Raw genomic sequence first — 14,702 nt, 5'->3', positions numbered from 1 at the left:
TACGACTCACGACTTTACGACTCGCATTGTAGACAGCATAACAAGTGGTAACAAGTGTAAACCGGAAATAGCGGTCAAGGTAGTAGGGGACCGACCGGGACTATGTCATGTTTTCCAAGATGGGCGACTTTATCTTAAAAAGGCGTGCCTACGTGACAGGGACGCGTTATCGTCCGCATATTGCCCAACACGTAATTCACATTAGTGCCCATCTAAATAGGTGTTAAGCCCTAAGTCCTAAAAATTGACCAATCACAGTCAATTATATTCTCTTCAAATTCAATTGTGATTGAACAATTTCTTAAAAGGCCTAGGGCTTAAAACACCTATTGTAGATGGGCACTTGGGCTCATTGAGAGAAATGATTGAGCGATTAACGCATCGTGACGTGGCAAACCGATCCAACTGAACAGATAGCAAAAGATAACTGTGTTGCGCAATGTTGCGAAATACAAGGCGAGGGGATACGAAATTGGGGGAATCGGCCGAATCGGTGCGGCGAAAGGCGTGTTGTCATTTATCGCCGGTAGTCGTGCGCGACGTTACGCGATAAAACGAGGCGAGTCGCGTGCCGGTGGCTTCACGTGAACAGATGCAAGCGGACAGCGGACCATGATTGCATGCGGACGCAATATCTGCCGAGTGGCGTCGCCAACAGTTTTGCGGGGAAACGGGACGAGCGCGAAGCACGCCGTGGCCGACGTTCTGACGGAGCGCGTGCCCTTCTCGAGGGATTTCCTGTTTCGCCAGGTGAGTAATACTCGGCCCGAAAGGTAACCGGCGCATGTCCCAGGAATACGCGGCTTGGACGCCAACGTCATCTGACGAGCGGCAGCGACGATATGTGCGACTCTTTAAGTTTATTAAAGCGTAATTTGTAGCTCGATTGTATGTACATTTAAGATCGTTTTAAATCTGCTCTTAAAATTCCATCCGGCTTAATAGAATGACCGAAAAGAGCATACTTGAAACGATCTTGAATGTAGCATCGAATTATAAATGCCAATCTTAGTCGCATCTTTCAAAATTGTAAGGGTAAAAAACTTCGGCTTAATCAGCAAAATTCTGCTCAAATTTCTAATTATACAATATATAATTTTTTGTCCCTAATCTAATAATCCTTTTCCATATAAATAATAAGATAATTAATAAAAAAATAAATATAAGTTAAATATAATAAAAAATTACAATTCTCTATCTCTTTTTAAAATAATTCAAGTGTTGTTACTTGATAAGATAATCACCGATTAAATTAATTAAAGTTTGGTTGAATTTATCCTACAAAGATATCTTATTTAATTCGAAAATTTTTACACTCGTTTCTTCTTTTTCATCAAATTTTTAATCCATAATATATGTTAAAATCCTTTTTATTTCAATCTTGGAATATCGCTTTGGAAAACAATCTTAATCGGGGAAAATAAATCCAAGAAAATTCGATCCTTTAATATCTTTATATTAATTATCTCTTTGTATATCTTTGTATATTTAAAATTTTGAGGGAAAAAGAAGAAACGCAAAAAAAGTACGAGGAACATGTTTGGAAAGTATAGAAAAGTGCATTTTTCAAAAGATCTAAGATCCGTTTTTTGTAATATTTTAAATAAAATGAATGTATACTCAATATTTCGAAAAAGACAAAAAAAAAGAAAATATTTTAAGATGGTATAGAAATATCAATTTAAAAAAAACGTGCCAGAACTCTGTTTCCTTTCCTCTGCGTTTGTAAAATAAATAAAACAAAGCGGCTTCGCGTCTCGGATTTTGAGGGATAAAAGAAAGGATTGCAGGAAAATATGTATTGAAAAGCGCGTAGGGAGAGCGTTGGCATTCACGTTCGCCTTTGAAAGGATATTCGGAATAACCTTGAAAACACGTCGAACTTTACATCCGTCGGTTTACTCGGTTTGTAAAAATTTTGATGTAGAAAGTTTCTCCGGCTGACTGGAACGTCCCAAGAGAGGATATTTTTTCACAAATATGGAACAAATTTTTCTTCTTAACAAAAATGTCGAGGGCTTCTTCGTAACTTTGTAATTCTGTTACTCCTTCTACATGCTATCAGCTATATACAATACCCAACGAATTTGTTTTAAGCAAACTAATACACTCTTTTTTTTTAACTCGCCGTTATTACCGCATGAGTAGTTTCGATGTCGTGTTCTTTATAATCTGCGTTGTTTCTATAATACTCTGTATTGTTCAACCGTAACTGCGTGTTTTTTTTTTTTCTATGGAGCTTTTTCCGTTTACAATTTCAACAGACGTTTGAAACGGTTCGAACGGAAATTTGATTTACCGGTCGAAAGGTAATCGGTTTTGAGTTTATAACTTGACGTATGGAATGCGAAATATTTGCCATTGTTTTTACGGCTTTTACATCGGTTAGCTTGCGTAGACGTAACAAGATTATATGGCAGCAAAATGTAACATTAAAGTGATGAGTTACGACGTGTGCAGGGGCGGGGCCGCCTGCTTGGAAATGACCGAATGAATGAATTTAATTCGTTAATAAATTCGTTTCCACGATGAATATACAGAGGAACGACTGTATATCGATATAACAAAGAAACTGTGAAAATATTCCGCCGTTATATTTTTTCGTTCATATTTGGATTTGTACTCGAAGTAAAATACGTTTTGTTTTCCAATAGGCTTCAAATCAGAATCGGATGAAAACGTAGATGAAATCTGACTGGGAACAAAAATTATTACACGTCCGAATAATATCCCTAAAAACGGGTCACAACTGACAGGATTAGTGAATGTTGCGTGTTAACATTGGAAAGAAAAAATGCAGAAAAACATTTTGTTTTTTGTTTGCGCTTCGTGAAAATGGTTTCGCGCAGTCTAGTGTATTTTCAAAGAATTATATTTCCTGCCGTCCTCCAGCCTCCTGCACGTCACACACAAATCGGAGGGTCGATGCAATTAAACATGCGATAGGATTCAAAATATACAAATCATTGTTAAACGTTGCGAAATGTGAATGAGTTTGTTTGCCGGCGACTGATTATTTTATCTCTGTCGTATTTTTATTTTAGTTCGTTCAGAATCGAAATACATGTGCGGTAAATATATATTACTGATAGCGCGAAGTCTTTTCATAATCTCCTTCGTGACTTTGTTATCGTGTATGACGTTATATGTCGTATATGGATACATTTACATCATCTCCTTGTGGACATCATGTTACATCATCTATTTGCTTTTTTCAGCGTTTTAATGTATGCATCATACATATTTACGGTCTTATTTGTAATAACGTAATTATAATGACACAATTACGAGAGTGATTATATAATTATTAAAACAAGAATAATATGTTATTTATGTATAATATATTATTCTTGTTTTAGTAATAATAATATCATTCTCGTGATTGTGTCTTTATAATTACATTATGGATAATGTAATTTTATTTCCGTATATAATTTGTTAAAAAGTAATGGATAACTGTGTTTAAAAATCTGTCCAGTTTTTCGACCCGATATCGAGTACGTACACATATCTGCTGGCCGATGTCAACGATAAGGAAGCAATTTTGATTGATCCGGTCATCGAATGGGTCGATCGTGACAAAACAATCGTCGAGGAGCTGGGATTAAAGCTGAAATACGCCCGTGAGTTGCCAACCGGACGTATAGATCATTATCTTGCCCGTAAATTTCGCGGTTTGTGAAAAATAGCGGTAGATCGACGCGTGAGAAAAACATGCGGGAATGCCATTCAGTTTTTCCAGTATCATTCGACATTATTTAGTCGGGATTGTGTGCTCTGCGTGATACATTCCAGCTAGATTACACGTGGAGTTTACCATGTATATATTTGAAACAAATTCGAATTTTTGCGAAGCAGTAGCGCGTTAAAACAGTATCATGTCGACATTTACAATCGCTGTTAGCTTAAACTGCGAAATTCGATTTACGCCGAATATAGACCATTGTTGAATTCGAATAGAAGCGTCTTACACGCGTCAGTCATCCTGTCTATGCCTGTCATATAATTTTAGGGAGGTATATTTAATTGATGTGTTATATGTTATAAATAATGCGAGAAAAAATATCCTCGCGTTTCCTTCCGAACTTCAATTTGTGCCACTTTTATGATATAATATACATACAATTTTTTGGAGAAAGTTTTACCGAAGAACTATTATTAAACTAGTATAAGAAATATCGGTTCAAATTCGCGAAAACACGTTGCCTCAACTACGTGTGTGAAATTTTGGGAAAACTTTCTGGAAATATTTAGCTTTTACATATCGACGTTTATTGCTCTTTTAGCTTTTACAACTTGCGAAGCGCCAAATCAATATCGCTAGCCACTTCCACCTTCCATGGCATGCACAACGTTATGGGTAATAGGATTTTTCCAATTTTCTGCCCTTTTTTTATTTCGCAAGATCTGGCTTGAACGTTCAAAAACATTTCTCAACCATATCGATCGACGCATATAGTTAATAAAAGTTATCTCGATACGTGATTATTAGGCCGTTATTTTTGCATTATCGTTGCACGAAATGAATCATCCTGTGGGTGCAGAGGCTTAACATTTATATTGACGTACATTGCACCCATAAAATACCCGAATCGATAACTAATTAATTACGTACACTAATTAACAACAAAACGTATTATCTTACCGGCGCCGTTACTCGATATCGTCGGAAATGTACTTGTCGGCAATTAAGTACGCGATGCTCCGAGCCGTGATTTACGAGCCGAGGGCGCAGGAGTTATATCGCGAAAACTATCCTACTAACCGACCAATATTTGCCGAACTTCGTAATGAATTAGCATGCAATCCCGCCGCCGCTAAGAACGGTCGTGAACCCCTCCGCATAGTTTCGCCATTGTCCTGAGGGTTAACACGCCCGTGGACCATAAACCCGGTGAGAGTGGTGCGCTTGGGCATATTGTCGAACTTCGCCAATTTCGATAAAGAACTTCGACTTCGGGGCACGAGCCGATGCGATTTCGCGGCCGCTGTATAATTCTCACGAGTGTATCGCGACGACGAGAGCGTTATTTCGACAAATCGTGCTTATCGTGCGTGAGAACGGATCTGCATGGAAATTAATTAATTGTAAGTTTAACCCTTGATTAAAAGTTTGACTGACTAATCAGCGGTAATGGCTGTTGAAGCAATGCCGCGCAAACGTCTACTGTTCAAAATATTATATAAGAAAGGAAGTATATATATAAAAAAGGTAATTTCGAAATATATTAGGCGCAGGTATCAAAATAATGTAACATAAATATTATTGCAGAAATATTTCTATAAAGTTTCAGAAAATAGATAAAAATTTGATATACTTGCCAATTAATTAATTAATTACACATATATTTTATACGTATTAAATATCTTTAAAAGGTTAAAATGCATTATTCAAATTTAAGTAAATTGTAAATTAATTTATATAAGAAGATATATTTGTGTTCTTTTTCTCTCCTTTTTTTAAACCCCTCGACTTCTAATTGTTAATTTCAGAGTCGAGATAAATCAACATCCGCCCTTACTTGCGCAGCATTAGCTTTTTCGAAATTTGCGCCCTTAATGACTCAAGGGATTTTCGGTTCGGCGAGAAGGGACAAAGTTTGCGGCGTCGTATATCACGATGAAAAAGGGTTGATAGGATTACCTTATTACTTATTGCGTTATCAGACCGCGAAGTGGTTTTTGCGAGGGATCGCTTTGGCTAAGTGGAACGTATGCACTTGTTTATGCGGAACTCTGCGTGTGCCAATTCTGTCCCGAACAAACGGACATTTCCATAATGCACCTCTCTCTGTTTTCCGATAATGCAAACGCCATTAATGCCGCCCCTCCCCCCTCCCCCCCTTCCCGTAAAACTATATGCGCATTATTTGTAACTCACAGTTCCACAAAGAGAGCGAGGCCGCTAATTAGATTAATAGATTTAACGTAATTTAATTATCCATTAAAGCTAAATTATATATATCCGCGTACATTTATACGTGTATAGATATTTTAGAAGCGACGGTACAAGCGATATTCCAGAACTTCCGACATTAATTTCAGACTTTTTAATCAACGTCGAAGTACCAACTGTGTTCGCCGAAACTTTTTAAACGTCAGTATTAAATGTCTTTAAAAGATTAATCCTGTCATTCTATATGATGGGATTTATCTTTAAGATTTATCATTTGTCAGATCTACGTCGTCGTTGATCGACAGGATCCTTCGTAAAATCTTTATTAATGAATAATTCCGTCACTATACTGTCTCTACACTGGGACAATCGTATTCCATTTCTTGACTCCACGATGTTCTGTAACGGAAACGTGATAAAACGACGTGATCGCGAACTCGGCTCGCGCTTATCGATTATGCATTTGCTGGTAACAATGACTGGCGTTTTTGTCCCGGCAGCAATCTTTCTCGCTTGTTGCAGTGAACACGCACATGCACGCGGACCACATCACCGGGACCGGTCGGCTGAAGGGCCTGTTGCCCGGCTGCAAGTCCGTGATATCGCGCAGCAGCGGTGCCAAGGCGGACGTGCTCCTGGAGCCGAACGATCAAGTCCAATTCGGCAGGCACCAACTGAGGGTGCTGCCCACTCCGGGTCACACCGAAGGTAAAGCTCTTTCTTCATAAATTCGCCTCTGTTGGCGAACGCATTTCGGAGAACTCGTGCAAGATATCGGAATTTTGAGATAAATCGATATTTATTTAAGTTGAATCGTATCAACACGTATTGAAATGATATAATCACGTTTTTTCATGTTTATATAACATTTTATAGGTTTGTAAAAATTGTGACCTGAACGAATTTTCATACGATGAACGATTAATATCTTTCTTTATATAATTCCTATTTTATAATTCCTATTTTATTATTTACTTCTTTCTTTCGATATTTTTAACGTTTTAAATATTTTGTCATGCTTGTATATATACGGTTCCACTTTGCAACTTGTTAATTTTTAAGATAGAAAGTCGAGAATAACTTGGGGAATCGATACGCGCTTAATCGATGCGCGATTAAAGTGTTATACATAATATTACTGGTGAAATATATAAAACAATGCGTGTGTGTTTTGCCGGGAATGGTTGCTTCTGCTTTCGCCTATTTTTTTTTCGGGCAGTAAAATATTACACCATTGTCCATTTAGCTAGCATCCTACCATCGCATATGTGTCAGTTACATGGAGTGGTAAAATAGAGCACAACGCCGCCCTATAAGGGGCTAAGTGCATAGTGTATCATATTTGATACATACGTGGATTTCAGGCGTTTTCTCGACATGTTCTGTGAGCTATTTCGCGTTTACGATATATACGTATATGATATATTGTCTCGTTGAGTCCACGAGTGAAAAATGAATCTTTGCACTTTTCTTTTTTTTTTTCTTCTCTCTTTATCGTTTTCGAGAATTATTTCGCTCTTTAACGTTTACGTTTAATAGCGAGTGTTTTAAGTCTAGGTTTACTTGAAAGAAATTACTCCGAATTCCATTAAAGCCAAGCTTTTTTCTCTTCGACGCGAATGCCGGTGTACAACGTCGTGTTCTGTAAATCTTCGCGAAGCATTCGGTAAATCCGGTTTAACGCGATTTTTAATGCGCTCGCACGATGAATACGATACGAAACACGACTTTCGGGTATAGCGTAACGAAAGTTTCGGGGCTAATAACGTTGCGGAAAAGTTATGGAACACGTCCGCACACATTTCGCGATGTCGGGGTGCATTTCTTGCGCGATCGATCGCGTGTTCGCCCGGTCTATTATTTTATTAATTGAGGTGCCGAGAAAAAGTAGCGAAATACTTTTCTCGCGAGAGACGGCGACATATATATATTTTTACCACGTGGCTCGAAAGAATCAGAAATATATAATGCACGTCTATTTATCTCGAACGCCGGATCGATTTGATCAACTGCAATTTTTGTTAGAAAGACGCGCGCGTGCGTATTGTTAAGAACTGCATTGAAAAATATATCGTAGACTCCGTGATTTTCGACGTGCAGATTATTCATTGAAGATCCAAAGAAAAGAGAAGATAGAAATATGAGAATTATGATTTTAATCTTTGAGAACTTCGAGAAAAATATTATTAGTAATATAAAGTACTGAGCGATATAGAAAATTTTGTTTTATTTTGACTTAATAGTACATATTGTTAGACCGCAATTTAATATTATTTTATAGAAATTGTTTTCTTACTCTTATACGTTTCAAACGTTTTCCTACAAAAGATTAAAATTTTATCTCGGTATTGCAGCTTTGTCTATTTCCTCATATTCTTCTCCTTTCTTTTTCATTATCTCCAGAAGAAGAAGAGCATGTGCTGCATCGTGTTTTGAATTTTACACGCGTGTTGCGTGTGCGATACAATCCCTAGAGTGATTAACTTGAGCTGTTCTCTATCCAGGATATATCGCAACTGCAATTTTCTGTACTTTTTTCAACACACGTGTTCTTATATTGATATTCTTTTCTATCATTGAGAAAGTCTCACTCAGGCCAGGTTCTTTTATACAGGGTGTCCCGGAATCACCATTGGAATCACGAACTTCTGAATCAGCTCGAATTTTTTCGCTGAATTTTAGCAAAAGAATTTAATAGAGTATTATAATGTCTGCTCATTTATTAACATTAAATTGTATAATTAATCTTTGAATTAAACTGTCACTAAAATAATTTTTACTTTATGCCAAATAGACATTAATGTTTTGTATTTATGTCTGGAAGCGCAAAGAAAAGAAAATTTTCTTTTAAATTTTCTATCTATATGATAATTCGGAAACCATTAATTTTTAGCAGCGATATAAACAGCTTTCTTTTTAGTTTGGTCTCGAACGTTTGTGATATTTAGTAGCTTCGGAACATGTACACATGTATATATACACATATACTGCGCTACTGGGAAAACGGAACGAAAAAAAAAAAAGGAATAAGGTACGGCCATTCTTATCGATCATGCCGATTCGCTACTCGTCGCGATTCAATCGTTTGTCCGAGGAAAATCCTCTGAAAGCGTCTACTGAGCTATCTCGATATCGGGCTCGTTCGATAGGCTCGATTTTTTGTGCCGAATATGGGAATAACGTGTATTAAATACCTGCGGGTTAGATATTCGATATCAACTTCATTTCTATACACCGTAAAACTTCAACGATGCTGATTAAATTCCTAGATATTTCAGCTCTTTCATGGTAAATGTTACCGCATACATTTCGCGAGAAACGGAAACCGGCAAATATTATTTCGTAAAGCAACATGTGTATATTATACGCGTGGGGAACATAAATAATTCTAGCACAATTTAGTTAATGTTACATTATATTTTTTATAGTCATCATCATTGTCCATTGATTTGGTCTTTACAAAATTGTTAAGAAAATAGCTGTCGTAATTCCATTATTGGCAAGTTATCGTACGCGTTTACGCAAAATTTTCCAATTACCTCTCTTGATTTCAAATCACTTTTTATATCTCGGAGGATACGAATCATGTTCATGTTCTCCATGCCGGATACACCTCTATCTGCCGCGTACCAATATTTTTCGAGCGAACGTAATATATCTGTTCGCAATTTCTTTCTTTTCCGCCCTGCCCTTTTTTCCTTTTTCGCCGAATGCGATATCGTAAATGGAATGAACGAGCCGACGAACGACAGCTTAGTTTATCGTGCCGGTCGATTACGGAGCGAATCACCGCGAAGAAATAAATATACATTTGGCTCGAAAATCGGCGCGATGCTTGTCGGATGGCGGTCGGATGAAGTGAAGCACGCGATATCGTAAATATTCCATCTGATATCTGTGCAGGTTGCGTCACGTACGTTTGCGATGAGCAGGCAATCGCGTTCACGGGTGATGCGCTCTTGATACGAGGATGCGGCAGAACTGATTTTCAGGTAAGCCCGATCGGGAAACTCGCCGGAAAAGTCGTGTATCCTTGCGGATACGCGTGGTTATCGCACGTGATCAGTATACCTTCGACCTTCGATCGCACATATGTGCAATTAAATAGAAACAACGATGTTGTATCTTCTTGTTCCGAGGAACGAGAACGTCTGCGATAAAACATTTAATGTAAAGTTTACCTCGTTGTAGTATCTTCTGTGATTATAAAAGAAAAAATTGCGAAAAAAGGGGAAAAATCTGCACTTTTATGCCGTGTGAGAGAAAAACTGAGCATCACGTTTCCCCGCGAAATATCGATTTAGTATTACTCGTGCCATTTCGTTCGACGGTTGTTTTCGTCTCGAAATCTAGCCCTAAATAAAAGCCGGCCAGCAAACAAAACTAACAATTACGCGATCATGTTCAGCGTTAAATGCGCGGTGAGAACGGTCTCGTGAAGTTTCCTCGTAAAGTTGGAAACCGCACTCATGCGCTTTTCTGTACGGGGAATATGCGATCTCCTGCACGCGGTTAATAGGTATTGCATTGCTCTGTTTCTCTCTTTTGCTTTCTTTTTTAACCGGTGACATTTAAAGATGTAAAAATACAGGTGCTGAAATTAAAATTAAAATTGGACTGCAGATTGTTTAAATTTAAAAGTATTCTTTTTTTTAGTAAATATGAATAAATAATATGTATATTTTTTCTTTTAAATTTCAATTTAACTCAAGTCTTGCGACTTGATTTACTTATAGATTTGCAATATTAAAATTTAGAAAATTGAATAAAAGTTACGCAATCGAAATTTTTTTCAAAAGGACTGGTTCTAAAATTTGTCAAATAAAACCCTGCGGACGTGAAAAAGTATGCAATATTTCTGCGCACACCGTGTAGACAGATTGCACGTGACTCATGAAAATCTTCCTAGGATTGATCGACCAGCACTCCCGAGTTCATTGACCCGAGTATTAATTTCAGCCGGCAAGTTTGCTATTTTCTCTTATGCGGTGTGTATCGCGTAATCAAAAAAACGAGCAGCTCTTTTTTTCCCGGGGCGGAAGTGCCGTTCGCAACTTGTCGCCGATATAATTGTCGGATGTCGATAAATTGTTTATTTGGAACGTCATAAACTAATCAACGATCAATGCCGTCCTGAAACAGACGCGGGGCGGCATCCTGAATTCTCGTCGAAGTGTTCGACGGACGCGCGCAATAACATTTTCCCTGCGTGTCGTATGTAGTGCAAGTAAACGTCGATATATCATCGGGGAATATGAAAGACTTCTTCTCCGCAACTCTCTCTCGCGTGATGAATAGCCGTCCGTCATCGTGCTCGACCGCGCGTCGGTGCATTTTATATAAACGTGCCGCGACCTTTTCTTCCCTCGAAAGCTCGGTTTAAATGACGTTTTAACACAGGAAACCGACTAAAATCATTATTTTTGCCTGTGGCGTACTTCAAGCTTCGCTTCATATTTCGTTTTATTACCGGACAGTAAATAACACGACACCGACATTGATTGTATTCCGACGAGTATCAATTTCAACGCGCGAGAATTATTTTCTGCGCTTATAAAAAATTCATTAGGATTGACAGATTTTGTTCAATAAACCCCACAACTTTCATCGATGAAATTAATATAAAATTAAATTTTTTAATCCTTTATTTTCACTCGCAAATTATTCTTTATCGCGCCTTTCATATCGTGTATTACAAGTCTCGTAGCTTTATGACATAATAGCCGTCCGCTCGAATTACTATGCCACCTGTGCGCAGGGCGGATCCGCCACGATCCTGTACAAATCCGTTCACGAGAAGATCTTCACGCTGCCACGAAATTACCGGCTATATCCCGCACACGATTACAACGGCAGAACCGTCACCACCGTGGCTGAGGAGGAAGCCCTTAATCCAAGACTGTCCAAGTCGCTGGAAGAGTTCGTCCGAATTATGAACAACCTCAACCTGCCTTATCCCAAAATGATCGGTAAGTTTAGCAGAGACATTTAATTTACTTTATAACGCAGCCACATCTTCCCTACCGTCCTTACCATTTTATATTCTGTTAACATAATTATTGACTCTTTATAACTCAATTTTTTGTGCTTAAAAAATTATATAATGGGAAACTGACAAACATTAATCTTTGGACAAATTATTAATTAATTTTCAATTTTTAAATTATTATAAAAAAAAAAAAACAGTTTGTAACTTAAAATAAGAGACTACGCTAATTTTGTGGCGAAAAAATAAAATAAGAAAAATTTGTAGATGTATGAGTGTGTTACATGGCTTATAAAGGGTTAACGTAAAATTTATATTGAGAGATTTGATACAAATATCATTACAAAATCTAGTTTGTTAAGTTAGCGCGTGTTCCGTCATCGTCGACTCATTCTTGTCGTAAAATGTTTTCGCAATCTGCCTCGTATTATAAATTCGGATCTTAGAGGTTGTAGACTCAGGCGGTACACGGCGCCCTTGATAGCGATCGGAAATAATTTATGTATTGATGGAAACGGGGCTGTTGTGTTATCTACGAGGCGTTATCCAAATGGTTCTCTCGAAGAAGCCATCAGGCGGTTGCACGACTCCCATCGGGATTCGCATTCTATTTTTGGGGTTGCGCGCGCTCCGCCGCTATCAGCTCGATCCTCTGATAAGCTAATAGCCCCGTCTTTGGGGCGTTACGGCGTTCGTCCTACCTATCGGTACAGTCCGGGAAGCGAATGCTGAATCCGCGAGAAGATCACGTCGATCGAACGAGGCGCCTGATCGCGTAGCTTCTTCTTACGCGATAAAAAGTGAAAACTCCTCTCGAATTCCGCACAAATTTGCGGGAGTGGCGGACGCGTAACTTTTTTTCCCCGCGCTTGAATCGATTGAATGGGATGTGAAGCGAGACGCAAAGCGCGAGTTAAGCGAAAAACTCCGCTGACAGTTATGTGATTGACGTAAGAGAAGGAAATGATGAAAAGAATCTCTCGTGGAGGTTGAATGAATTAAAAAAAAGATTTCGCGCGAATCCATTTTGTGAGGCTTTCAAATTTTCAATGTTCAATATCAGAAATCGGTTTCGAGGTATTGAATCGTTCTTACGAATCTCTCTTTTTTTCCGTTTTCATCCCATTGATTTGACTCTCACGCGACGCGATCCTAAATTGAAGGAAAATTGACGGATATGACTTCACGGGGAGGAATATTTGCAGCTACTGTGCCGTCCTCGCGTAACTCATCTTCTTCGCGGCGCGTCTAAATATTAAATGTGAGCAGAGACGCCGTTACATCCTGCCGATGGGGCGAAAGAAAATCGATGAAATTGCCAGTTTACATCGTCGCATGTTGAATAAATGAGCCCTTTATCTCGCAGACGTGGCTTGAGTCAAATTTTGAAAATTGCGTTATAACGAATTGCGAAACAACACTAATAAAAGAAAGAATTATTGAAGTTAACTACTTCACCTAACGAAGAACAATTGTCGTGTCGACGGCAACGAGTGTTATATATGTGTAAAGTGTTGTTAGTCGAGTTGGAAATAGATAGAAAAATATTAGATTATTGCTCGCATTTGACATGTGCCATTTTTGCGACAAAGAGCGTCGAATATAATACGACGTTGTTTCAGATAAAGCTGTACCGGCCAACAAAGTTTGCGGTCTGTACGAGGTGGAAGAAGAAAAGGGCGAACAATGAAAATTATTGACAGCGCTGCAGCCGATGCACTAGCACGCTAGTATTGTAATTCTCCTCGCACTCTATTAATAATGCATGTGGTCCCGATAGCTAACATTCATATGTCACGAATAGCGTGAGTATCCCCGATTTTAACGCATTTTATTATCGGTATTATTAACATTATAAATGAAGAATAATCACATATCTTGTTAGTTTTTAACGAACAGTATTCAAGAGCGATGTAAGGCACGTGATATTATGGTACACGGTAATTTTTAATATATAACCCGTGTACAGCATTGATATCGTTGAATTATTTTCCTCCACTCCATTTTGCATATACGAGCTCGCGACGTTATTTATTTATATTTATATCCGCGCTATTTTAGCGCATTAGAATCCACCTAAAAATTTATACGTTAAACGGGACACATGTGCCATCCTCTTTTCACACGCTCAAATATTTTATTTAATTATGGCACTTTGTTTGCATGCTTTCTCGGACTAGTGTTTTATGCATCGTAACGGTAACATAACCGATAACGCGTATCAAATGAGCGCTTTATTTCATGTGCGCGTTTTAATGGATTAAAACGCGCGTTTTATGCGTTTATTTCATGTTCTTTGAGGAATATGACCTGTATAAAACGTACGACCGAATGACGGAACGTTGTACAACGTTCTTAATGGACGTAATTTTGTTTACGATAGAAATAAAATTATATTACGCAATTGTTAACGTTCCACATCCGACGTAATACGTGACATATAGTTGTTAAAAATTTTTTTCGACAAATGTTCGCATTCTCGTTACAATTTATCAAGAAATTTATGCGCGGATAATTCCTCTTTCTCCCCGTAGTATATACGTTTCCAGAGTTACAGCGTAATAATTTACGGACAATATGTCTCTGAGGGCTCTCAAGTAGATTTTTCCCTAATGGAAATTTTTCCACTAGGCTTAATTAATTACCGGGATATTCCGCTAATTTAATTTCAGGGACTTAAGTGAATGAACAAAACTTCGTGCTGTGATTTTCGGGTGAGCTTTGTTTCAAACTTTTAGACCTCCCCGCCGAAGAAGCGTAATGCTGGGAAAACGTAAACGAAGGTCGCCGGACGAGTGAAGCAATCGGTCGAGATATTTT

General features: G+C 38.2%; 1 protein-coding gene across 2 annotated transcripts; it reads left to right on the top strand.

Moving 5' to 3' along the window:
* Window positions 1-353: 353 nt before the first annotated feature.
* On the top strand, window positions 354-13,857 carry LOC112461982 (persulfide dioxygenase ETHE1, mitochondrial). Of its 2 annotated transcripts, XM_025027458.1 has the most exons (6): window positions 361-750; window positions 3,479-3,623; window positions 6,419-6,604; window positions 9,800-9,888; window positions 11,655-11,865; window positions 13,505-13,857. In XM_025027458.1, the coding sequence occupies exons 1-6, from the start codon at window positions 613-615 to the stop codon at window positions 13,570-13,572; spliced, it is 837 nt and encodes a 278-aa protein (XP_024883226.1). In that variant the 5' UTR covers window positions 361-612; the 3' UTR covers window positions 13,573-13,857. The 2 variants fall into 2 exon arrangements, with proteins under 2 accessions (XP_024883227.1, XP_024883226.1); XM_025027459.1 differs by lacking the exon at window positions 3,479-3,623 and having other exon boundaries at window positions 354-750.
* Window positions 13,858-14,702: the final 845 nt, after the last annotated feature.

The sequence above is a fragment of the Temnothorax curvispinosus genome, unplaced genomic scaffold, assembly GCF_003070985.1.
Source record: "Temnothorax curvispinosus isolate PA1 unplaced genomic scaffold, ASM307098v1 QBEX01011933.1, whole genome shotgun sequence".
NCBI lineage: Eukaryota > Metazoa > Arthropoda > Insecta > Hymenoptera > Formicidae > Temnothorax > Temnothorax curvispinosus.
This window is presented reverse-complemented; position numbering and strand designations above follow the sequence as displayed.

Excerpts from the sequence above, each read along its gene's own strand:
- LOC112461982 (XM_025027458.1), top strand. The coding sequence starts at position 613 with ATGATTGCATGCGGACGCAATATCTGCCGAGTGGCGTCGCCAACAGTT. Across the intron at positions 9,889-11,654 it reads GCGGCAGAACTGATTTTCAG|GGCGGATCCGCCACGATCCT; the intron begins GTAAGCCCGATC and ends ACCTGTGCGCAG. Across the intron at positions 11,866-13,504 it reads GCCTTATCCCAAAATGATCG|ATAAAGCTGTACCGGCCAAC; the intron begins GTAAGTTTAGCA and ends ACGTTGTTTCAG.